Source organism: Cnephaeus nilssonii (assembly GCF_951640355.1).
Source record: "Cnephaeus nilssonii genome assembly, chromosome: 19".
Taxonomy (NCBI): Eukaryota; Metazoa; Chordata; class Mammalia; order Chiroptera; family Vespertilionidae; genus Cnephaeus; species Cnephaeus nilssonii.
Genome location: NC_137090.1, coordinates 37,037,727 through 37,061,209, shown reverse-complemented (window position 1 = coordinate 37,061,209; position 23,483 = coordinate 37,037,727). Strand labels below are relative to the sequence as shown.

Genomic DNA, 23,483 nt, shown 5'->3' with positions numbered 1-23,483 from the left:
ATTTACGTGAATGAAGTCCTTGGTCACAGTCTCTTTGTTGGAAACACATTAATGCCTAAATTAACACATGAGAGAATATAGATCAGTACGTTTCTGAGGTCTTACTCATTTGCTATTGCTTCCTCAGGTTCCCAAGGAGATAGCCTGCTATGTTGTTTTTGTTTTCCTGCTATGTAAAATTTTTATGCTGCATTTTCTCTGTTGCTTTCCCAAGTTGGCCTTTCAGAACAATGAGGGGAAAACATTCAACAGGTGTCAGGCAAAATGCCCTTAAGTTTCTGTTGGAGATGTGGCCCTTGGTATTTAGCTGGGTTGATGGAGTGTCTTTTTACATTATTTTGTGATCTTTTTTGTGAAGAAATGGGTTTGGGTGGGTGAGGGGTTGTTTCAGCGCCAAGAGGCACTCCACCTCCACCGTTGTTGTGTTGCCCTTAAGGAGAACTTGCTACTACAACTGCTTGCTCTGTTTTCACTGGGGGCTGATGTTTCCAGTGGGACGGCCCATTATGCCCCAAGCAAGTTAGTATACAGGTTACTCCTGTTTATGATTGATGTGGGCTTGAGTGCATTTAAATACCTAAATGTAATAACTAAGAAAAAACCCAAACATATCTAAGATTTTTGTAAGCACATTAGGCTAACGCTAACTTTATTGTCAGGGCCTTTTGTTTGTTTATTTGTGTGAGTTTTTGAACCATCCATCTGAGAGGGAAATGAGAGTGATTTTAATGAGATTGAATGTGATTTATGTATTTTTTTCCTTCAGATTTCCTGAGCTTTTTCCGTTGACCTTGTCAACTTGTTTATAATTAAATTGCTTTGATAAAAATGCTCTGGGGTTGGAGTAGTTTAGATAATTGTAATCTGTGTGATGGATTCTTTAATTAACATGCTTGTTGTTTATTGACTGATTAGGCTTCATAACTATCAACATTACCAGGCTCAATTTTATATTGTTGGATGTGGGCATCAAGTTGTTGTCTGTCAGGCTTTTAAGAGCTGGAATGGTAGCGATCCAAGAGTGGGATCAAATGTTGGCTTTTTAAACTATCCCAGAGTGCTCCCTACTGTCAGCAGGAGGAATTGCACATTTCGGATAGTGAAAGGGCTGTGACACACATGTGAGCGGTTAAACACGAAGCGCGAGTTGCTCATTTTTGTAACTTAGTGATCTTGGTGGTTTGGGAATGCTATCGCCAATTTGGTGAAAAGGAAGTTTTTTAGTAAGCTTAGGGAAATACTCTAAAAAAGAATTAATAGTGTATGCTAAAAATTAACAGTTAAAATAATAATTTTTTCCCTGTTTATAAAATACATGTTCAGTGTATGGTATTTGGAAAATATAGAATGGTATAAAGAAGAAAACCAGCCCTAGCCGGTTTGGCTCAGGGATAGAGCATCGGCCCGTGGACTGAAGGCTCCCCAGTTCGATTCTGGTCAAGGGCATGTACCTCGGTTGCAGGTTCCCTGGTCCTGGTCGGGTGTGTGCAGGAGGCAACCAATCGATGTGTTTCTCTCACATCGATATTTCTCTCTCTCTCTCTCTCTCTCTCTCTCTCCTTCCCTCCCCCCTTCCCCTCCCCCTTCCCCTTCCCCTTCCACTCTCTCTAAAAATCAATGGAAAAATATCCTCTGGTAAGGATTAAAAAAACAAGGAAGAAAACCAAGCCATCCATAATTGAACCACTGTTAGCCATTTGTTGTTTATTTTTTCAGTAATTTTTTGTGTCTCTCATTTATACACATGGGATTGATACAAAAAACTAGACACAAGTTAATGGGACACAGATAAATGCTTGATTTTGTATTTAAGAAATCAGGTTTATTGTTTTTGTGCATCTGTATACTTTTTGTATTCTAAAATTAAGAACGTATTAATAACAAAATCCTTTCAGAATAATTAGTCTATCTTCCTATTTTTCAAAGAGAAGATGTGAACTGAGAATCTGAATTTTAAAATAAAGATTACATGTTCTTCAGTCGTGGAAACCATGTCACTTACTATTTATAGCGTATCCAGATAGTGAAGGGCACTCTGGGGACCCCAGAGTTTAGTGAAAATGAAGTGTCTGCCAGTTTTAACAAAACATCTGTCTTCATGAAACATAGTTGACTCACTTGATGCAATGTCGTTTGGCTGTAGAAAGGAAGAGTCGAATTTTCAGACTCTAAGCTTCGTCTGTAAACATGTTTTGAAAGTACTCTACAAAGTTGAGTCGGTACTCCCTGAAATTATACCAGATGTTAGGACACTAGGATGGCAAGACTGTGGATATTTGTCATTGTAAAAGTGATAAAAGTTTTATACATACATATATCTGAAAAGAGGACTTTTCTCCTGGAATGCTCTGATTTCATAGCGGAGATCCGAATGACTACCTTAAGCATTGCTGTGATATGGTAGAAGTTTGCATAAACTAGTGGTTCAGACAGGCAGACAGGAGGCTCAAAAATGTAACATTATTTACACATTATTGTAATAACCATATTTAGATGTTGTAACAATTTGATTTAGAAGTGTCCTGGGGGAGATGCTTCTTCATACACCAAGGCAGCTATGTTACTTAAAAACAAAGCATTTGCCCTGGCCAGGTATCTCAGTTGGTTAGTGTCGTCCCCATACTCCAAGATTATGGATTGGATCCCTGGTCAGGGCACATACAAGAAGCAACCAATGACTGCATAAATAAATGGAACAACAAATTAATCCCTCCCTCACTCCTCTCTCTAAATTAGTAAATAAAAGTTAAAACACACACACACACACACACACACAAAGCATTTAAGCATAGGTCTTGAAATAAATTAGGTGCCTGCATTTACTGCTAAATGGAGAAATGACTTTAAGGTTATTCTTGCTCCTAGCCTAAGATCTCATTTGTGAGGTTTTGAAAATTTGTTCCTCATTCTTTCCAGGTCTTTCTCACAACTCTCCTCCTTTCTTACCCCATCTCTCACTCTCAGGGTCTTTCTCCATTTCTGTTAACTAAATCTCACCTGTTAAAATAAGGAATTATGTGCTAGCCAATCAGTTATTCCTATTTATGATAGTACTGAAACCCATTCATGTTAGCTGTTAAATCATGCAGCTTCCTGAGAAGGACCTCAAACTTATGACCATACCTTATTCTGTACAAAATTTATACAGTTTTATTTTTAAAAACACAGAGAGAGATCCTCTAACCTCTGATAGAGTATTATCTTTGTTTTATAGACAAGGCGATGAGGCACCAGAGGGCTTATGTAATTTGGCCTCTAAAATTCAGTGGATCTCAACTCAGGTCTTAACTTACCTCACAGTTCATTTTGCTTTCATTCTGTGCGTGTGATCAGAAAAGGGTTTTTGTGGGGGCTGTGGGACAGAGAAAGGAATGGTGGGGTGTCAGGGAATACCCCTAACACTATATTAGGCCTCTCTGCTGTCCTTGGAGGTGAACCTGATTTGGAGAGAAATGTACAGGCAAGGGAGATGGAAGGATCATGCCACCAGCCTCCTTCCTCCTTGCCCCCAGGCTCAGTTCTGAGGAGGCTCACTAAGGTTTCCAGGAAATGTGGGGTATCGGAAGCCTGGGTCTCCCCCACGCTGCATCTTCTAGGCCAGGGTGTTTGCCTGGGTACAGCCCTCCCTTCTCTGATGTAGTTGTTCTCTTAGTGATCATTGTTGTTGTTGTCACCAGGCTTTAGGGGACATCCATTGCCGCCAGCTCTTCACTGTCTTGGTTTACTATGGCTTACACTAACTCAGTTGTTTCTATAAAAGATAGATTTTTTGTGTGGGGGGGCTTTTTAAACAGCTTTATTGAGCTTTAGTTCACAAATTATAACTAATAATTCAAATAGTTCATCCTTTAGGAGGACTTTTAAGGGTCTGTTAATATGTGGAGGCATAAAGCCTCATATTTGAAGCTATTTCTAAGCCACATTGATTGCATAATAGAGATGTGCTAGTGGGAACTGCAATTGTGTCCCATATATTTGAGAGATTATGCTTAATGTGTATCTACAGGTTATTTGGATTCTGGCCAGAATGAGCAATATAATTTTATACTAGTACTTTTACAATATGGTAGCTCAGCTGTTATTTATTCATAACTACTTCGCTTACCCTTACATTTTAGTGTTATTGGACATAGCCACCAGTACACAGATTATTGCTTTGGTTTGTTAATTTATGAATAGATTTGTCCTAATACTGTTCATTATTAATATTCTCTTGCAGATGTGAGAAGGGTGTTATGTCTCTGGTGAATGTCAGGAACTGTATTCGCTTCTATCAGACCGCGGAGGAGCTAAATGCCAGCACTCTGATGAACTACTGCGCGGAAATTATTGCAAGTCATTGGGTGAGTGAGAGATTGAGGGGTGTGGACAAAGCACCCTCACTGGAAGTCAGAAGACCTGGGCGTGAGACCTGGTTTCATGGCAAGTTACCTCTCTGACACCTGGTTTCTTCTTATCACAAAGTTGGAAGCTAAGTAGTGGCATTATATGGTCTGTGAGATTTAATAAAACCCAAACGTTTTAATTGATTTTTAGAGAGAGGGGGAGAGGGATAGGAAGGTAGAAACATTGATGAGAGAGAACATTTATTGGCTGCCTCTGCACACCCCCTATTAGGGATCGAGCCCACAACCTGGGCATGTGCCCTGACTGGGAATCGAACCTCTTGATTCGTGGGTCAATCCTCAACCACTGAGCCACACCAGCCGGGCTGTGAGAATCTTTATGGCTCTCAAAGTCTCATAGTTCTGATTTCAGAGCTAAGGGCAAGTACCCCAGGCCAAGAAACAGGCTTGGAACGAAGGTGCACCTGCCTTTACCCTCCTTCTACAGGAGTCACGGCTGTGGGCCCCGGAGCAGGAGCGGCCGTGGAGCCAGCAGGCCTGCAGAGCTTGGCATTGCCGTGGGCCTCCTGTGCTCTCTCCATCCTGTGGAGCGCACTGTTCAATTTAGATTTTCCCTTCTTGGTAGCTTTCATCACAAAGAGTAGTTTTTGTATTTCTTTTTATGTTATCTGTTTGGCATTTTTAAAGAATCATGGCTAGTGCCATGTTTTATAACCTAGTTTCTGTGAATTATTTGGACTTCAACAACATTGTGAGCAAAAGTATCTAAAAGACCCCTAGCCAGTTTGGCTCAGTGAATAAAGTGTCTGTCTGCGGACTGAAGGGTCCCGGGTTCGATTCCGGTCAAGGGCATGTACCTCATTTGCCGGCTCTACCTGGTTAGGGTGTGTGCCGGAGGCAACCCGTCAATGTGTGTCTCTCTCACATCGATGTTTCTCTCTCTCTCTGTCTTTCCCCCTCCCTTCCACTCTCTGAAAAAATCAATGGAAATATATCCTCTGGTGAGGATTAACAACAACAAAGTGTCTAAAAGAATTGAAACAGGAATGGTAACCTTTCTGCTAAAATAGGTTTATATTTAGAGATCTGCATTAGTAGAGATCAGTTGTGACTGAGTGGAGTGAATTTTGTGTGCAAGTTCTGATTAATTCGGGAATTGCCACCTGTGTGGGGGTGGGGCGAAGGACTCTTGTCCTGTGGAGGGCTCCTCGTGGCTGCGTCCGTGCCCGACGGCAGTGTTGCTGTGTTTTTCTGTCACCAGCAGGCACATGCTGTGGTGACTGGTACAGGCTTGGGAGGTGGGCCTGGTGGCTATAGGTGCCAGCTCAGCCATTTATCACTGTGTCGACTCGGGCAGGGCAGGTAGCCTCCTTATGCTTTCCTTTCTTCATCTGCAAAATGGAAATGATAACAGTACCTACCTCACAGGGTTTTTGTGAGGATTAAATGAGTTGGGCAATGTTAAGCTCCTTAAAGTAGGGCCAGACTGTTCTAAGGGCTTCTTAGTGAGTACCAGTTGTTTTGATATGTTGAGTCTGTTCTGCTTTTCACTGTCTTTTTAATCCTTAGGATGACTTGCGAAAAGAGGACTTCAGCAGCATGAGTGCTCAGTTGTTATACAAAATGATCAAATCCAAGACTGAGTACCCATTACATAAAGCTATCAAAGTGGAGAGAGAAGATGTGGTCTTTCTTTATCTAATTGAAATGGATTCACAGGTACTGTAGCTGTTCTTTCCATTTTCATGCCTTTTCCCCAAACTGTACTCCGCTTGTTTTTCTCTAGAATGCTCTTCACTTCCTTCTGAGCCCTTACTGGCACAGTCGTTAGTGCAGTGTTTCTCCTAGGAGTTTGTTTAAGGCATCTGAGCTCCTCAGCTCTTCCAGCCGCTGCCCGTTGCCCCATTCCAGAGCCACACCCGTACTTGTAGGTAGATTTTACTGCAGAACCCACCTTCTGGATGCCACAATCTGGTTCAGTTTTCCTTGCTGCAATAAGAAATTACCACAAAACTGTTGACTTAAAAAACACAAATTTATTATCTCATCGTTTGTACGTTGGGAGTCCAGTACAAGGTGTCAGAACAGTCTGTGTTCCTTCCTGGAGGCTGTAGGGGCAAGTCCATTTCCTGCTCATTTGGGTTGTTGGCAGAGTTCAGTGCCTTGTGGCTATAGGGCCAATGTCCCGATTTTCTTGCTGGCTGTAAGCCGAGGGCTATTCTCAGCTTCTACAGGCAACCGCCTTCCTTAGCGCATGGCCCCCTTCCTCCCTCTAAACAGTCAGTGATGGTGGATCAAGTTCTTCTCGTGACACGTCTCTCAGACCTATTCTTCGCTTCTCTTTTTCACTTTTAAGGGCTCATGTGATTAATAGGTTGGGCCCTGCTGGATAATCCAGGATGCTTTTTCCCTTTTCAAGGTCCTTAACCTTAATCACACCTGCAAAATGTCTTTCATCGTGGAAGGTGACATAGTCACAGGTTCTGGGGATCAGAACATGACATCTCTGGGGGCTAGTATTCTGCCTACCACACTGCCTTAGGAGAAGTGCCGTTGCTTTTGATGGATGGGAGTGTAGTATGTTTTATCCTGGGTGTCCAGTGTGTGAGGGAGACATACAAATGCCAGGAGGAATTGCATAGTGAAGCCACAGTCGTTCATGACAACATTAGCAGATTCCCATCGGGCTCTCTGAAACTCAGCCTGGCGCTGTGTTCCTCTAGCCCTGTCTGCATTTCCCCCTCGGTCCTTGTACTGTCTTCCATGGTGTTTGCATCTGCTCCGTGATTCCACATTACTTCTGTGCTCCCTGAAAGTATGTGCCCCGAGGAGGCCTGAGAGAAGTTAGCGAATTCAGTTGAATTTGGGGAGTAAGCTAAATTTTGATATTTGCATAAGAGATGCTATTTGAGAGTCAAGGTGGGAGAGATTAAGATCAATTGCATTCTCTACTGGCTGGATGCTAATTCACAAATTCATCTGTGCAGCTCCCTGGGAAGCTGAATGAATTGGATCATAATGGAGACCTTGCTCTAGACCTAGCTCTTTCACGGCGCCTAGAGAGCATCGCCACCACGCTGGTTAGTCACAGAGCTGACGTGGACATGGTAGACAAGAATGGCTGGAGCTTGTTACATAAAGGAATCCAAAGAGGTAGGAAGAAGTGTATTTTATATTTTTCTTTGTAGGCAATTGTGCTCATATCCAAGTAATTTTTGAAAACTATCCGACCCTGTTCTACAGATTCTTAAAGGCTTTTTGAGTCTGTACTCTAGGACTACGTGATTTAGAATTTGTGATCAGTGGGTCAAGGAGGGACCGAAGAGCTATTGCCTGTGCCTTGTTGGTCAGGCTCTTCATGATGTCAACAGGGCGCCGGAAGAAAGGCTAGAAAGACGGTATTTTCAGAAGAAGTACCTTTTACTTGGAAGCAATTGATTTGTTTGCTTTTCAGTATCTTTCTCCGGGAATTGTGCGAGGAAGACTTATATCAGTTACTGTAAGAGGGAAAGTACCCAAACCACAAATATTTAAACATATTCTTGGATTCAGAGTTGTCACTTGTACAAACTAGACTTCTCTTCTGTCCTAAGTGATAAAGTTTCATTTTGTTTTAGAAAAGTTATATTTTGTAGCTATATTTTGAGTACATAGTCATTAATAGTGGGAGAATATGGAAGTGATATAATTAAGGTCAAAACATTTTAATTTTAATTAATTTGCTTTTCAAGGGAAAAAAATACCTTTTTCCTTTTTTTTCTCATGGCTTATTAATTCTTAAGTTCCAAATGGATTTTGCCTGATTCAACTTTGCAGTAGGCTTTTTTTTTTAAATTAAAAATGTTTAATGTTGATAATTATTGCAGACTTCCCCCATCTCCCCCTTTGCCTATCACCACCTACTCTCAGAGCCCCCTCTTTTGGCCTTCACCACACTATTGTCCATGGCCATGGGAGTTGCATATATGTTCTGTAGCTAATCCCTTCAACTTCTTTTTCCAGGCACCCCCCTCCCCCCCAGTTCCCTTTGGCTCCCACCAGTCTGTTCCATGTATCCATGCTTCTGGTTCCATTTTATTTGTCAGTTTATTTAGTTCATTAGATTCCACATATTAGTGAGATCATATGGTATTTGTCTTTCTCTCACTGGCTTATTTTGCTTTGCAAGGGTAAGAGTTCCTTCTTTTTTACAGCTGCATAGTATTCCTTTGTGTAGATGTACCACAGGTTTTTTTATCCACCCATCTGTTGAAGGGCACTGGGGCTGTTTCCAAATCTCAGCTATTCTAAATACTGCGGCTGTGAACATAGGGGTGCATATATTCTTTCTGATTGGTGTTTCAGAGTTCTCAGGATATATTCCCAGAAGTGGGATCATTGAGTCAAAAGGCAATTTAATTTTTGAGAAAACTCCATACAGTTTTCCACAGTGGCTGCATCAATCTGCATTTCCACCAACAATGCACTAAGGTTCCCTTTTCTCCACATCCTCACCAGCACTTGTTGTTTGTTGATTTATTGATATCACAGCACACTTGCAGGTATGATGTGATATCTCATTGTAGTTTTAATTTGCATCTCTCTGATGATTAGTGACCTTGAGCATTTTTTCATATGTCTCTTGGCCATTTGTATGTCCTCTTTGGAGAAGTGTCTGTTTAGTTCCTTTGCCATTTTTTAATTGGATTGTTTGGCTTCCTGGTGTTGAGTTGTATAAATTATTTATAAATTCTGGAAATTAACCCCTTATCAGTTGTATCATTAACGATTATGTTCTCCCATACAGTGGGTTCTCTTTTCATTTTTTTATAAATCTTTATTGTTGAAAGTAGTACATATGTCCCCTTTTCCCCCCCATTGACCCTTCTAGCCTGCCTCCTCTTTTCATTTTTTTTTTTTTTTTTTTTTTTTACAGAGAGGAAGGGAGAGGGATAGACAGTCAGAAATATCGATGAGAGAGATGAGAGAGAAACACCGATCAGCTGCCTCCTGCACGAGAGAGAAACACCGATCAGCTGCCTCCTGCACACCTCCCACTGGGGATGTGCCCGCAACCAAGGTACATGCCCTTGACTGGAATCGAACCTGGGACCTTTCAGTCCACAGGCCGACGCTCTATCCACTGAGCCAAACCGGTCAGGGCTCCTCTTTTCATTTTGTTGATGGTTTCCTTTGCTGTGTAGAAGCTTTTTAGCTTGATATAATTCCATTGGTTTATCTTTTCCTGAGTTTCCCTTGTCCTTGGAGACGTATTGGCAAAAATATTGCTGTGAGCCCGGCTGGTGTTGCTCAGTGGTTGAGCGTTGACCCATGAACCAAGAGGTCACTGATTCAATTCCTGGTCGGGACACATGCTCAGGTTTTGGGCCCCATTCCTTGTAGGGGGCATGCAGAAGGCAGCCAATCAATGATGTTTCTCTCTCATTGATGTTTCTATCTCTCCATCCCTCTCCTTTCCTCTCTCTCTAAAAATCAATAAAAACATGTAAAAAAATGTTGCTAGAAGTGACTGATACTTTATTGCCTATGTTTTCTTCTAGGATTTTTATGGTTTTGCAACTTACTTTTAAGTCTTTTATTCATTTTGAGTTTATTCTTGTGTATGGTGTAAGTTTCATTTTTGGGGTATGTATCCTGTCCAATTTTCCCAGCACCATTTGTTGAAGAGAGTGTCTTTACTCCATGGTATGCTCTTGCCTCCTTTGTCAAATATTACTTGACAAATATTACTTGTTGTGGTCTATATGCCTGTTCTTATGCTAGTACCAGGCTGTTTTGATTACAATGGTCTTGTAGTATAGTTTGATATTCAGTATTGTGATACCTCCAACTTTGTTCTTGCAGTAGTCATTTTTGACAGGTAGCATTCCAGTATTGAATGAAAGCTTTCAAAAATGCCAGAGCTTTGCCCTGGCCAGGTGACTTACTTGGTTGAAGCGTCATCCCATACACCAAAAGGTTATTGGTTTGATTCCATGGGTTATAGGTTTCAGGTTCAATCCCTGATGAGGGTGTGTACAGGAGGCATTCGATCGATGCTTCTCTTTCACATCGATGTTTCTCTCTCTCCTTTCCTCTATCTCTAAAGTCAATAAAAACATTAAAGCGTGAGGATTAAAAAACAAACCAACAACAGCAAAATGCCAAAGCCTTAATTTTGTAGAGGAATAGATGACTTGATTAAAGTACTTGGCCACTTATTTGTTTACATGTGGATATCAGATACAGAGTGTACTGGTTCTCCCACATCTTAGTCATGTATATTTACCCTTTCAATTACGTATTATTATTACACTCCCGTCGTCTCTGCTACACTTTTGTCATTCACAAGTTGTTCCTTGTGGGTGGAATGTAGTAACTTCAAATATGGTTCTGTTGTAGCTGTGGCTTTGTCCTTTTTGGGCAAAGGTTTTAACAATGTAAACATCCATCTAAGCCATGTGTTAGAGTGCTAAGCTTGCTGGCTGATGGAAAGGAAAAATTTGTTCATCATTGGGAAGGAAATCCTCAGAGTACATCAGTGTCGAGAGCAGATGCATTTTTCCCAAGCACCATTCTGCATTGTGCAAAGCCATTGGTGCTTAGCGCTGGGCGTGTGTTCAGTGGGGAAAGTTTCCACATAGGGAATTATTATTTCCCATACTGTTTAATGACTGAGATGTTTATTTTGGAAACAAATAGAAATGTTACTACAAAAACAATCTCAGAATTATGATTCTTTCCTCTTAGGGAGTTAAATTCTTGTGTATGATGAAAAAACATCTTTGGTGAGTTATTAAATATTTTGGTGATTGCTTAGTTACAAGAATTGCCAAGAATTGGTGATGCATTCCTGATGCTTATTTTCAGATTATTTATTCTTCCACTCTGAATTTTATCGTTTGCCTATAAGCCAGTGGATTGCAGTGTGGGTGTGATAAATCTGATTGCTGCTAACTTTGGAGAGTGTGGCACAGTGTGGTGGATACAGCACTGGCATTGGAGGTTGGACGTACCAAGGTTTGAATCCTGGCTCATCCACTTACTCTGGCCTTGGACAAGTCACTTAACCACCCTGGTCTCCTTTTTCCCATCTGTGAAGTGGGAAGCATTTCTCTTTACTGATTGTTGGGAGAATGAGAGTCAGTGTTAGCAGTACACCTCGCACAGTGACTACCACGTGGGAGGGTCAGCCCATGGTTCTTACCTGGGCCCTGTGCTTTGTGCCGCAACTAGCTCCAATTCCTGTAGGAACTTTTTTCACTTTTCCTTCCTCAACTTGAGCTATTAACCTTACTTTAAGTTTCTTATAATAAGAGTGAAGATTTTTCATATATGAGATTTAAGTCTGGTTCTGGACACAACTGTAAACAAAATAGTCAGTGATCATTCTATTGACTAAGTTATTCCAGTCAGTTTGTATGAAGAATGAAATAGGCAGCCAGTGTCTGGGTGAGTCCACAGGAGGGATGCCATCTCTTCTGATTAGCTGCATCTGGGCAAGAAGATGAATCCTTATTAAAATATATATATGTATCTAGTTTTCCTTGTGCTGATTTTTCTTAACAGCCAACATCAGTCAACGGGTCTCTTAAATAGGATGCTCCCGTCTATTTGTAGATTTGCACCAACGGGAGCAGCATGAGACACAGTTTGTAATAATTAAATAATGAAAGTTACTGTCCCCTGAATATAACTTCTATCCTGAAGCTGCATTCAAAGAAAAAAAAATGTATTCGGATTGTTTTTTAATGTTTACTCTGTTGTTAGGACTATTTTTATGTGGACAAGTCATTATAATATCTCATGTGCCAGACAGTGTTGTAGATGAGGTGATGAAGTAACTGCAACTTTTAACACCAAACAGTTTTTATTTTAAATGGTTTTGATGGAAATCTTTCCACAATGTATTCGAGGTTTTCTTGTTGACAGGAACTTTATAAACAATGCTTTTGGTGTTTTCTATTCCCTCCCATTGTTCTGTTCTTTTTGTTAATTCTCACCTGAGAATATTTTTCCATTATTTTTGAGAGAGAGTAGGAGGGAGGGGAAGACACAGAGACAGACATATCCATGGGTTGTTTCCCACATGAGCCCCGACCAAGGCCAGGGATTGAGCCTTCAACTGAGGTGTGTGCCCTTGACCGGAATTGAACCTGAGACCCTTCAGTCTGCAGGCCGATGCTCTATCAGCATCTGAGGGGCCTGTGGTGGCCTAGTCACCTCAGTGCAAGAGCTCACCTTCTCCAGCAAGATGGTCTCTTGGAGGAAAGTACAGAGTACCTGGGAGTGTTGAAAACCAAATGATTTTGAAATTCCATGTTCACTGAACACCAGATGAAACCCATACATTCAGATGAAAATGAACACAGGAATATAGATAACAGACTTGAGAGCTTTGCCACTCTTGAAATCCTAAGCCCCATTCTAGATGTTTAGACTGCATAAGTATAGTTGAAGAAGTTGGAATGATATTGCAAGATGTAAAAGAAAACCTCTCATTAGTGACTTTAAGAGAAAATCATTATCTGGAAGTTGTGATTCAGAGGAGTGTGCATCTATAATATGGACAGAATTAGAAACAGATGAAAATATCCAGATGCAAAGACAAAACAGATCAACTATGGAAAGAGCACCATTGCTTATGATCGATATATTGAACAAGTTCCAAGGCACCTTTAACAACCTGGCATTCATCCCAAGACCTCCAGCGAAGTTAAGAAGTATAATCAACAATCATGGGACTAGCAGGTCAACCTGGGAGGTTGCTGTGCAATTTTGGGATTTTCCAGTTAAAGAGGGATGTGATTTGCAAGAAATTAGTCCTGTATAAACCTTGGTGAAATGGAGACAGAATCTACAGACAGTACCTCTGAATCCCATGAGCTCTTGGGATGACTTAGCTATGTACTCTGGACTGTCAAGGGGAGGATGAGTTTGATTTGAAAGACTTCCCAGCTATGAGCTAATCGGGCTGCGTGGAGGCCACTGAAAAAAACAGTTGCTTCCACCCAGCTGGAATGTCTCATAGCATGCATTGTGCATTTATAACTGGATGGTTTCTGTTAATAGTTTATTATCTTATGATGCATTGTCATTCTTGTCTTATTTTCATTAAGAAACATTAATTTTATGTGTAGTGATTTATGCATGTTTTGAATTATAAATGGAACTAAATCTAAGGAAGATTGAACTTTAATTTTATAGCGAACTTAATTCCTATGATCCTCCAAGTTAACTTGACAAGATAGTCTAACTGGTTTTCCACAGTATTTTTAATATTAAAGTGCCACTTGTCAGATTGCTTGGTTCTGAACTTAACCATGTATTCACAGAACCAATCTAGAGTCAGGTTTTTCTTGTTGGTATATAACAGAATAGTTTCAGAAATGTATACCTTTAATATTTTCATGAAATGTAATTTTTGGCCTTTTGATTGTCTGTCAAGGTAGCTCTTTTCCCTCACACAGAACACTAAATGGACAAAAATGGTGGTTTGAGCTGTTGAAATTACTGGGTTTTATGTACGTTACTCAGTTTCAGTTTGATATTTGTGAATAGTCCTACTTAGCCTTTCTACCTGTAATACTCTTAAGAGTTAAGGCTGTGGAAGGAACTTAGAAATTTTATTTTTACATCCAGTTAATTTACCATGTAAAACTTTTTGTAACAAGCAATGTATACAGATTCTTTCTTCAGATATTCAGTTGTAAACTTTTTGTTAAGTCTGTTATGTTTGTATGTAATTAGATGGAGAAAAGAAAAATAATCTTTGGGCAATAATAAAACAGTCTGGGCGGCGTGGCTGTGGGGGTCGGGGTGGGGTTGTAAAAAAAAAAGAAAATAAATAAATAAATAAATAAAACAGTCTGAAGAGGAACCGGTATGCAAGTACAGCAGGTTGAGGGTATGAGTTACTTAGGTACAGACTCTGAGAGGAAAGGAGAGAGGGAGATAAATTGTATCGGGGAGAGATCTTGGAACCCTTTTTGAGAGTTGATGATCACAAGAGGCTTTTGAAGGATAGGAACCTGGTATACTTAAACTAGAGATCCGGTGCACGACGTTCATACACTGGGGCGGGGCGGTGGCGGGGTGAGGGGGCGGCGGAGTGGGGGGGCGGCGGGGAGATCCCTCAGCCCAGCCTTTGCTCTCTTACAGTCCAGGATCCCTCGAAGGATGTCCGCTGAGGGCTCCTTAGCGCTGCCACAGAGGCGGGAGAGGCTCCTGCCACCGCTACTGCGCTTGCCAGCCATGAGCCTGGCTTCTGGCTGAGCATTGCTCTCCCTGTGGGAGCACACTGACCACCAGGGGGCAGCTCCTGCTTTGAGCATCTGCCCCCTGGTGGTCAGTGCGCGTCATAGTGACCGGTCGTTCACCGATCTGTCAATTTGCATATTTTGCCTTTTATTATATAGGAGGATAGTGAAGTGGTACTGTGGTGAGGGGCAGGACGGATGACAGGTAATCAGAAGTTGAACAAAGTCTTTTGAATTCAAGTGTGTAACTCTGTGGTCTCAATGATGAGCTCCCTCCTACAGGTGTCCGGAGAGGTTCCGCTCAGACACACCCAGTTGTTTCTCTTTGTCTGCAGTTGCTGACTGGTACCTTTTTGAGGCAACATTGGCCAAAACTTGCCCTGGGTTTTGTCATATGTAACACTACTTCTGTTTTTTCTTTTCAAGGAGATGTCTTTGCTTCCACTTTCCTCATCAAAAATGGGGCCCACGTCAGTGCTGCTACCTTGAGTGCCCAGGAGACACCGTTGCACCTGGTGGCATTGTACAGTTCAAAGAAACACTCAGCAGATGTGATGTCTGCAATGGCACAGATTGCAGAGGCCCTTCTGCAGGCTGGTGCCAATCCCAACATGCAGGACAGCAAGGGCAGGTAAGTGGGCGAGCAAACAGACTGTTCTTAGCCCCATTCCCAGTGGCATGTAACTGGCAGGCAGGGACTTGATGTTCTTTGGTTGGCATTATTCAATCTGATTTTTATTCAAGTCACAAACATTCATTTGATACACAAATGAGAGACATGACTAAGGCCTGAGGCATTTGGGGAAACCATTTCCATCCTAGATAACTGAGGTCCTTGGGTTTTTAAGCGATTTCTGTCATCATCAGAGTGGTCATCTGGTTCAACTGCTCCAACAGAACCTTCTTCTAGCCTCTTTGTTAGAGTTGCTTGGGTAAATTGAAGAAGTAGAGCACACCATGTCAAGGCAGTCTGTGTTATTTCTGTGAGGTCTAATTGCTGGGAAATTCTGCATGTTAAACCCAGCTCTACCTTCTCGTAAATACTTCCATTTAGACAACTCTATCTGCACAGCTTGCCACTTCTTCCTCAGTACAGCCCTTTGCATATTTGACAGTAGCAGTTGTGTACCATTTGCCCCTTCCCAGAAATATTTACTTGAAGGTTCCTTGTGGTTTAGAATCTAAGAAAGGGCTGCCTGTTTTGGGGACAGCAGTGTGGGAGGGGGTGAAGGGGAGTGAAGCCACCTAAATCACCACTTTTCATCATAGCAACTCAGTATTTTATATCTTTGAAAACCCTCTCAAAAAAATAAGAAAAGAGTTGTCAGAATAGGGAAAGAGATTTGTGTGATGGACAAAATACTTAAATAAGATGGATCTCCATGAACTCTCAGTATCATGTGATAATTATTTTATTACCCAAACATGCATTCCTTTTTTCCTTCTGTTGATTCTTTGTCCCCACCCCTGTCAGCTGCAGTAAACTCTTGGCAGTCTGTAACTCTGAGATAGATGCCAGTCGGGGAGGCCCTGTGCTCCGCAGTGGCAGTCTCCTTCAGGGCACTCGAGGGCTAAAGAAAACAGTGAGGTGTGGTTAACTGACACTTTAATTAGTTCCTACCTGTTGGCACTCTGAATGTGTTTGAGTACAACAGAGAATTATGGAATGATAGAAACTGCTGGGGGTTTTTTTTGTTTGTTTTTAATACTCACTCAAGGATATGTTTATTGTTTTTAGAGAGAGGAAGCCGGGGGATGGTGGGGTGGGGTGGGGGTGGGATGGGAAGAAACATCGATGTGAGAAACATTGACCAGTTGCCTCCTGTACACGCTCCAATTGGGGACTGAACCTGAAATCTGGGTATGTGTCCTAACCAGGAATTGAACTTGCAACCTTTTGATGTATGGGACGACACTCCAAGCAACTGAGCCACCCAACCAGGGTGAAACTGATGTTTTAAAAACATGAATATAGGCACAATCAGTAAGGGTCAGGATTTATTTGGAGACTATTTATATCTCTTCCTTTTATTCTTATCCTTTTGGCTACTGAATAATGAAGGTTAACATACAAGCAAACCCATTTTCATTCTTTGCAACTTGGTCATGGTTTTGGGACACTGTTTGCCTGTGTAGAAGACCTGTTGTAGAAATGTGGACGTTCTTGTGGATGGTGATTCTGGTCGCCTCCTGTGGCCTCTGCTGTGTGCAATCGGGGCCGTCCTGACTGACACCTCTCCTCCTTCGTCCTGCAGGACTCCCTTACACTTGTCCATCGTGGCCAGGAACGAATACGTGTTCAATCAGTTGCTGCAGTGTAAACAGTACGTAGGGAGACACGGAGAAATGAAAAAGCAGTTGTGAGGGTGGGATTGTGAGTGAAACATAATTTTTAAAATGTCTTTTAGTGTTGTAAATTTTAAAAATTGAAAGTAACTTTTAAAAAATAATTATTCAACAAATATTCAGAGAAAGAATGAGGCTGTTGTCAGGACAGTGTCTGAAGAAAGCATTTGCTGCTCACATTGCTTCCTCGTTTCAGATTAGACTTAGAACTGAAAGACCACGAGGGCAGCACAGCTCTGTGGCTGGCAGTGCAGTACATCACTGTGTCATCTGATCAGTCCGTTAACCCCTTCGAAGACCTCCCTGTGGTCAACGGGACTTCATTTGATGAAAACAGCTTTGCAGCGAGACTCATTCAGCGGGGCAGCAACACCAACGCACCTGACTCTAAAACAGGTAATGTATGTATCCCTAAGAGCTAAGAGCTGATGCCCAAGTCTGGAGGCTCCATGAAATAGTGTCAACGATTTACCAAAAATTTAAAAACTGAATGACATATTATTAAGAAGTATTTTATACTTAATTTTAATTATAGAGGAAGTCCAAGTTATTTTATTTTAATATTGTGCTTCAAAAAATTTGCCTGGCTGGCGTGGCTCACTGGTTGAGCATTGGCCTATGACCCAGGAGGTCACGGTTCGATTCCTGGTCAGGGCACATGCCTGGGTTGAGGGCTCAACCCCCAGTGTTGGGTGTGCAAAGAGGCAGCCGATCAATGGTTCTCTCTCATCATTGATGTTTCTCTCTCTCTCTCTTTCTCTCTCTCTCTCTCTCTCTCTCTCTCTCTCCCCCTTCCTTTCTGGGGGAAAAAACATTTAGCCAGACTGAGTTGTGTACATTAAGCTGAGATACTTTTGTTTGTTTAATGCAGTGAGTTGTAGACTCTTTAGACTCAGAACTCCTTTACCCTCTTAAAGAGCTTTGGTTTTGGTGGGTTGTATTTTTGATGTTCATTGTATCAGAAGTTAAAACTGAGCTAAGCCATTTTAAAACAAGAAGAAACAAATTTTTTTGTTTTATTTAGAAAAGGGTGATAATACTAAACAAAATATTTCTAAGCCAGTGGTCGGCAAACTGCGGCTCGCGAGCCGTGGTTTGCCACTCTGTTGACTAATGAGTTTGCCGGCCCCTGCTGTAAGGCATTACCCTTACCCAGAAGTTTTGACTTCAGGTTAAAGACATTAGTACATTATTAAAATGTTTTTTAAGTGTTTTTCCTTAAGGCAGTGATCGGCAAACTCATTAGTCAACAGAGCAGCACTGTTCTAAGCCAAAGACAAACATTTAAGGCCCCAAGAGTAAAAGTGCAGTATTTAAGGGGCATTTTCTGGTAGCATTTAGGTCGCAGTGTCTTCAAAATAGACATCCAACTCAGAGTTTCTCAGACATGGACAACTCCCCCACCTCACCCCCAACTTCCCACCCAGGGACATTGGGCATCACCTGTAAACATTTTTTATTGTCACAGCAAGGTTGGGGGTGCTGCTGTCATCTAGTGGGCAGAAGCCAGGAATACTGCTAAACATTGTGCGGTGCCTCGTGGCAAAGAATTATCTGACCCAGAATGTCAGTAGCACTGCTATTGAGAATTAATTGTGTTCTAATCTAGCCCCAGTAAGGAGACCTAACTTACCTCTGGCCCTGGGCAGTGGCTAGTGCAAACGCAGCTCATCCTGTCTCTGGACTATCCCGGAGAGGGCCTGTGTGGACTGAAATCGAACCTTCTTTAGGTGTGGGCTTGTCGGTTGTGAAAGGTGGTGTGGCGGTCAGGGTGTGGTGCGTTGTGGAGCTGGACCTCATTGTTATGCAAATGGAGAATGAATGTGCCCCCTTTCTCCTAGGAAATTGCTTACTGCAGCGGGCAGCTGAAGCAGGAAATGAGGCAGCAGCTCTTTTCCTGGCAACCAGTGGTGCCCACGTCAACCACAGAAACAAGTGGGTAAGTGTGGCAGGGCAGCAGGGGAGCGGTTTTAATCTGTGGAAGAAATGACAGTGGCAGTTTGAAGGGGAAAATGGAATAGATTCTTTTTTTTAATTTGTCTCCAAATAATATGTACACAGGATTAAAAAAGTGAAACAGATACTTGTATCCTCAAATATTGTTGGTTGCTTGATTCATTCAGCAACCATTTCCTAAACATTTATGGTATATTAGGTTGTAGACTACATGTACATATATACATGTGTGTATATATCTTTCTCTGTCACTGGAGGGAAACATGGAACTAGTAATAGTGGTTTCTTTAGGGGAGGATAATTAGGTAGTGGGGGCAAGGAGTGAGAGGAAACTTCACTAAATATTCTTGTAGCTTTTGAATTTATTTTTATTTTTTTTATTTTTATTGATTTCAGAGAGGGGGAGAGAGAAAAACATCAATGATGAGAGAAAATCATTGATCAGCTGCCTCCTGCACACCCCCTACAGGGGATCAAGCCCGCAACCCGGGCATGTGCCCAGGACCAGAATTGAACCCAGGACCTTTCAGTCTGCAGGCCAACACTCTCTTTACTGAGCCAAACTGGCTAGGGTGTTTTAGAATATTGAATCAAGTACCTATAATAACAATTTAAAATGTTTTTAATTTTATTTATTTTAAAAAATGTATGTTTTTATTGGTTTCAGAGAGAGTAAGGGAGAAGGATAGAGGGAGACAGAAACATCAATGATGAGAGAGAATCATTGATCGGGAGCCCATAACCCAGGCATGTGCCCTGACTGGGAATCGAACCGACCTCCTGGTTCATAGGTCAATGCTCAACCACTGAGACACATCGGCCTGGCAAGGCTCTTCCATTTTCTGTAGCATTTATTTTAGCAACACTTGGAAGTCCTCTGTTGTTATTTAATAATAATCATCTATTACTTTTAAAATTATAACTCATTATAAAAACAAAGTGAAGGGTGGTTAAGAAAGTCATTGGAAATGCAGAAGATGATTTGCCAGAATGTTGGACGGGTGCTTGGGAAGACATTAACAAATCTAGTGATGATGGCACAGGGGAAAGGGAAGAGAGGTAACCAGGAGGAGTGGGACAAGTCGTGGAGGCCAGCTGGTGACAGGATGAGCCAAGGGCTGTGACTGCCACTGGGATCTGAGTTTCAGCACTTGGGCTGTGAGGAGAACTCCCAGCCTGAAAGTGCTCTGCTTTGGATCATGTGTTTCTGTTCAGGGAGAAACCCCGTTGCACACAGCCTGTAGGCATGGCCTGGCTAACCTCACCGCAGAGCTCCTGCAGCAAGGCGCCAACCCAAACCTGCAGACCGAGGAAGCTCCGCCTCTGCCGAAGGAGGCTGCGTCCCTGGCCAGCTCCGTGGGCAGCGTCTACCTGCAGACACCGCTGCACATGGCCATCGCCTATAATCACCCGGATGTGGTGTCTGTCATCCTGGAACAAAAAGGTGGGTGGTGGGAACTGCTGCCTGCCGCCGTGACCTGTGGGTGGTGGTGCTGAGTAGGTCATTACAGAGGTGATAGTTCTTTCCTTGGCGAGTTTTTCAGGCAAACTAGAAAAGCATACAGTCTGGCCCCCGACTACAGCGTACATTTTCAGGATGGGGCCTGCCCATTTCACCCACCGGGTTAAGGTGTCAGGACCTTTGACTACTTCCTTTATTTTGGGGTCTTTCCCCAGCCATTTCCCTGGAGGTCAAGCAAAGCTTTGCTTTGGCGTGAGCTCTGTCTTGGAGAACCCTGCTGTGGCAGGTCCTCTACGAGCCACCAGTCCTCTCTGCCTCTGAGCCAGCCTGGCAGTGAACCATGAGACAGGAGCCGCAGAGAGGGGCCCAGGGCAGCCCCCGCAGTGGGGGAGGCCCGTTCCCCTCAGAAAGTCAGCTCAGCGTTCTCTCCTGTCCCGGGCTTAGGGTGACTCTCACCTGTGTCCTGGTGAAGGCTCGCCCTTTCTAGCACTGCTGGGGAGGGAATGGGGTTTTGGGTAGAAGGCACCTTTTCTTGCTCCTCACAGGAATGGTAAGATGGTAGGAATTACATTTAGGAAAACATAGCCAAGGCATGGTTTTGATCCTCTTTTCCACAATCAGGTAATTAATGTGTGTTTCCACAGTGGAGTCTAATTTCCTTTTATGAAGATTCAATGTTTTAAACTTTAAAAATTTTCATTTCCCCCATAAGCTTAGCTCTGTGTTAGATTTCTTGGCTTCCACTCTCCACAAGAAGATTTATCAGTCATAGTTTAGCCAGTCAGTTTGAAACTGATCTCTTACTCTCTTGGGTATTTTAAATGTGATCCATGGGATGGTGAAATCAAGTGTTCTTTTCCTTTAAAAAAATTTAGCTAATGCTCTTCATGCCACCAACAACTTGCAAATTATTCCGGACTTCAGCCTCAAGGATTCCCGAGACCAGACTGTGCTGGGCCTGGCATTATGGACAGGTAAGGCTGTGCGAGAGGCTGTTGATACCTGCAGACAGACAGATGGCAGTCAGGCGGGGGTGAGGGAGAGAGGAAGAGGAGCAAGGAGGTGGGGAGGGCTTGGTTGTAAAATAATCTTTCTGTTTGGGTTAAACCTGTAATATCCAGTTTAAAAACTGCCGGCTTTGAGAAGTGGAGAGGGTGTGTTTGTTGCAGTAAGATGCTGGAGAATTGGGGAAATGCATTAACCAGGGCTTGCTTATTTCACAGGCATGCACACGATCGCAGCCCAGCTGCTGGGCTCCGGGGCGGGCATCAACGACACCATGTCGGACGGGCAGACGCTGCTGCACATGGCCATACAGCGGCAGGACAGCAAGAGCGCGCTCTTTCTCCTGGAGCACCAGGCGGACATAAACGTCAGGTGAGCTGAGCCTCGGTGGCGTCAGGTCAAAAGCATAGCCCTGCTTGTAGAACATACTGTTGTCCTTGTTAGATAAGGGAGGGGACGAGGACTCTGAGGTAAAGGTGGTGCAGAATCTGGGCGAAACCGTACACTTGTGCTCTTTTTTTTTTCCACTTGCACTGTCTCATTAAAAAGGACAGTCTCAAATCACTTGAGTAAGAATTTCATTTATGCCCTAGCCCAGTGGTTGGCAAACTCATTAGTCAACAGAGCCAGATATCAACAGTACAACGATTGAAATTTCTTTTGAGAGCCAAATTTTTTAAACTTAAACATCTTCTAATGCCACTTCTTCAAAATAGACTCGCCCAGGCCGTGGTATTTTGTGGAAGAGCCACACTCAAGGGGCCAAAGAGCCGCATGTGGCTCGCGAGCCACAGTTTGCCGACCACGGCCCTAGCCGGTTTGGCTCAGTGGATAGAGCGTCAGTGTTTGAACTCAAGGGTTCCGGGTTCAATTCCGGTCAAGGGCATGTACCTTGGTTGCGGGCATATCCCCATTAGGGGATGTGCAGGAGGCAGCTGATTGATGTTTCTCTCATCGATATTTCTGATTCTCCCTCTCCCTTCCTCTCTGTAAAAAATCAATAAAATATGTTTTAAAAAAGAATTTCAGTTATAATGAAGAATATATTCCAATAAATGAGCTGTCAAAAAGGCTTGAGGGGGAAATATATACAGTTAAACTTCCATTGTTTTGAGATGCTGTTAAAAGCAGCTATACGCCCTTAAGATTTCAACACTCTGGGATGTTGTTCCATTACCTTTTCTGTGACATAGGATGGCATGGCTATATTTTTTAAAAGATCTGGGACAGATGCTATTGACAGACATCTCTGAAAGGCTATTAACGAATGTGAATGAATTAGTTTAAGGGATACGGTGGATTCAGGCCTCTGGAATGCCCAGAAGGACACCCTTTGTTGTTTGGCTTTCACTACAAATGCTGGTTTTGGGGTGTGTGTCCTAGCAGGACTCAGGATGGGGAGACAGCCCTTCAGCTGGCCATCAAAAATCAGCTCCCGCTTGTAGTGGATGCCATCTGCACCCGAGGAGCTGACATGTCCGTGCCGGACGAGAAGGGGAACCCCCCGTTGTGGCTCGCGCTGGCCAATAATCTGGAGGACATCGCATCGACTCTGGTGAGTCAAACTCAACTTTAGCCTCTGGTTACACATGGGGATATTTTGTGTCAGAGATGGATTTGGTACCTGCATAGTGGCCACAAGAAGGAAGAGATCTGTCAGCTAACAAACTGAGCCAAGGATGAGCAGTAGAAAGTCACACTAGAGAAACTTGCAGTTCAGCATGGTCTCGGATGACCCATTTTTTAGGCTGCTTTTATCAAGAAAACTGCCAAGAAGCAAGGGTTTCCTCAGGAATCTGCTCTGAGGTGGGTTAATTTGATGTGGGCTACCCTGCTGTCACCAGAGTGACACATTCCCAAATCTCAGTTTTGTCTCCCTTGTTCAGAACGTAGGCCCCAAAGCAGAGGTAACTCTGAAAGTTATTAGCTTTTTGAAGAGCCTGAACTGTGACAGTAAGGCATTTGCACCTGGGGCTTTACCCAGTCGTTACTGACTTTACCTGTTAATTATAGGTAGGTGTTACTGGGGGCGTGTGTGTGTGTGTGTGTGTGTGTGTGTGTGTGTGTGTGCTTTCTATTCCTTGTGTGTGTTTTCTGTTCCTTCTAGAACACAGCTCAAGAGGGCACTAA

General features: G+C 42.8%; 1 protein-coding gene and 1 pseudogene across 4 annotated transcripts in view; both read left to right on the top strand.

Moving 5' to 3' along the window:
• Window positions 1-23,483, top strand: part of ANKFY1 (ankyrin repeat and FYVE domain containing 1) — a 66,297-nt gene that overhangs the window by 26,622 nt on the left and 16,192 nt on the right. For all 3 annotated transcript variants that reach the window (XM_079799072.1, XM_079799073.1, XM_079799074.1), the window contains 11 exons: window positions 4,220-4,343; window positions 5,916-6,065; window positions 7,334-7,499; window positions 15,011-15,215; window positions 16,840-16,908; window positions 17,127-17,326; window positions 18,772-18,869; window positions 20,102-20,330; window positions 21,224-21,322; window positions 21,572-21,725; window positions 22,740-22,908. In XM_079799072.1, the coding sequence (XP_079655198.1) occupies window positions 4,220-4,343; window positions 5,916-6,065; window positions 7,334-7,499; window positions 15,011-15,215; window positions 16,840-16,908; window positions 17,127-17,326; window positions 18,772-18,869; window positions 20,102-20,330; window positions 21,224-21,322; window positions 21,572-21,725; window positions 22,740-22,908 (1,663 nt within the window). The remainder of the gene's footprint in view (window positions 1-4,219; window positions 4,344-5,915; window positions 6,066-7,333; window positions 7,500-15,010; window positions 15,216-16,839; window positions 16,909-17,126; window positions 17,327-18,771; window positions 18,870-20,101; window positions 20,331-21,223; window positions 21,323-21,571; window positions 21,726-22,739; window positions 22,909-23,483) is intronic.
• Window positions 9,376-13,223, top strand: LOC307115366 (histone RNA hairpin-binding protein-like; annotated as a pseudogene). Its single transcript has one exon. The product of its transcript is annotated as a histone RNA hairpin-binding protein-like (transcript).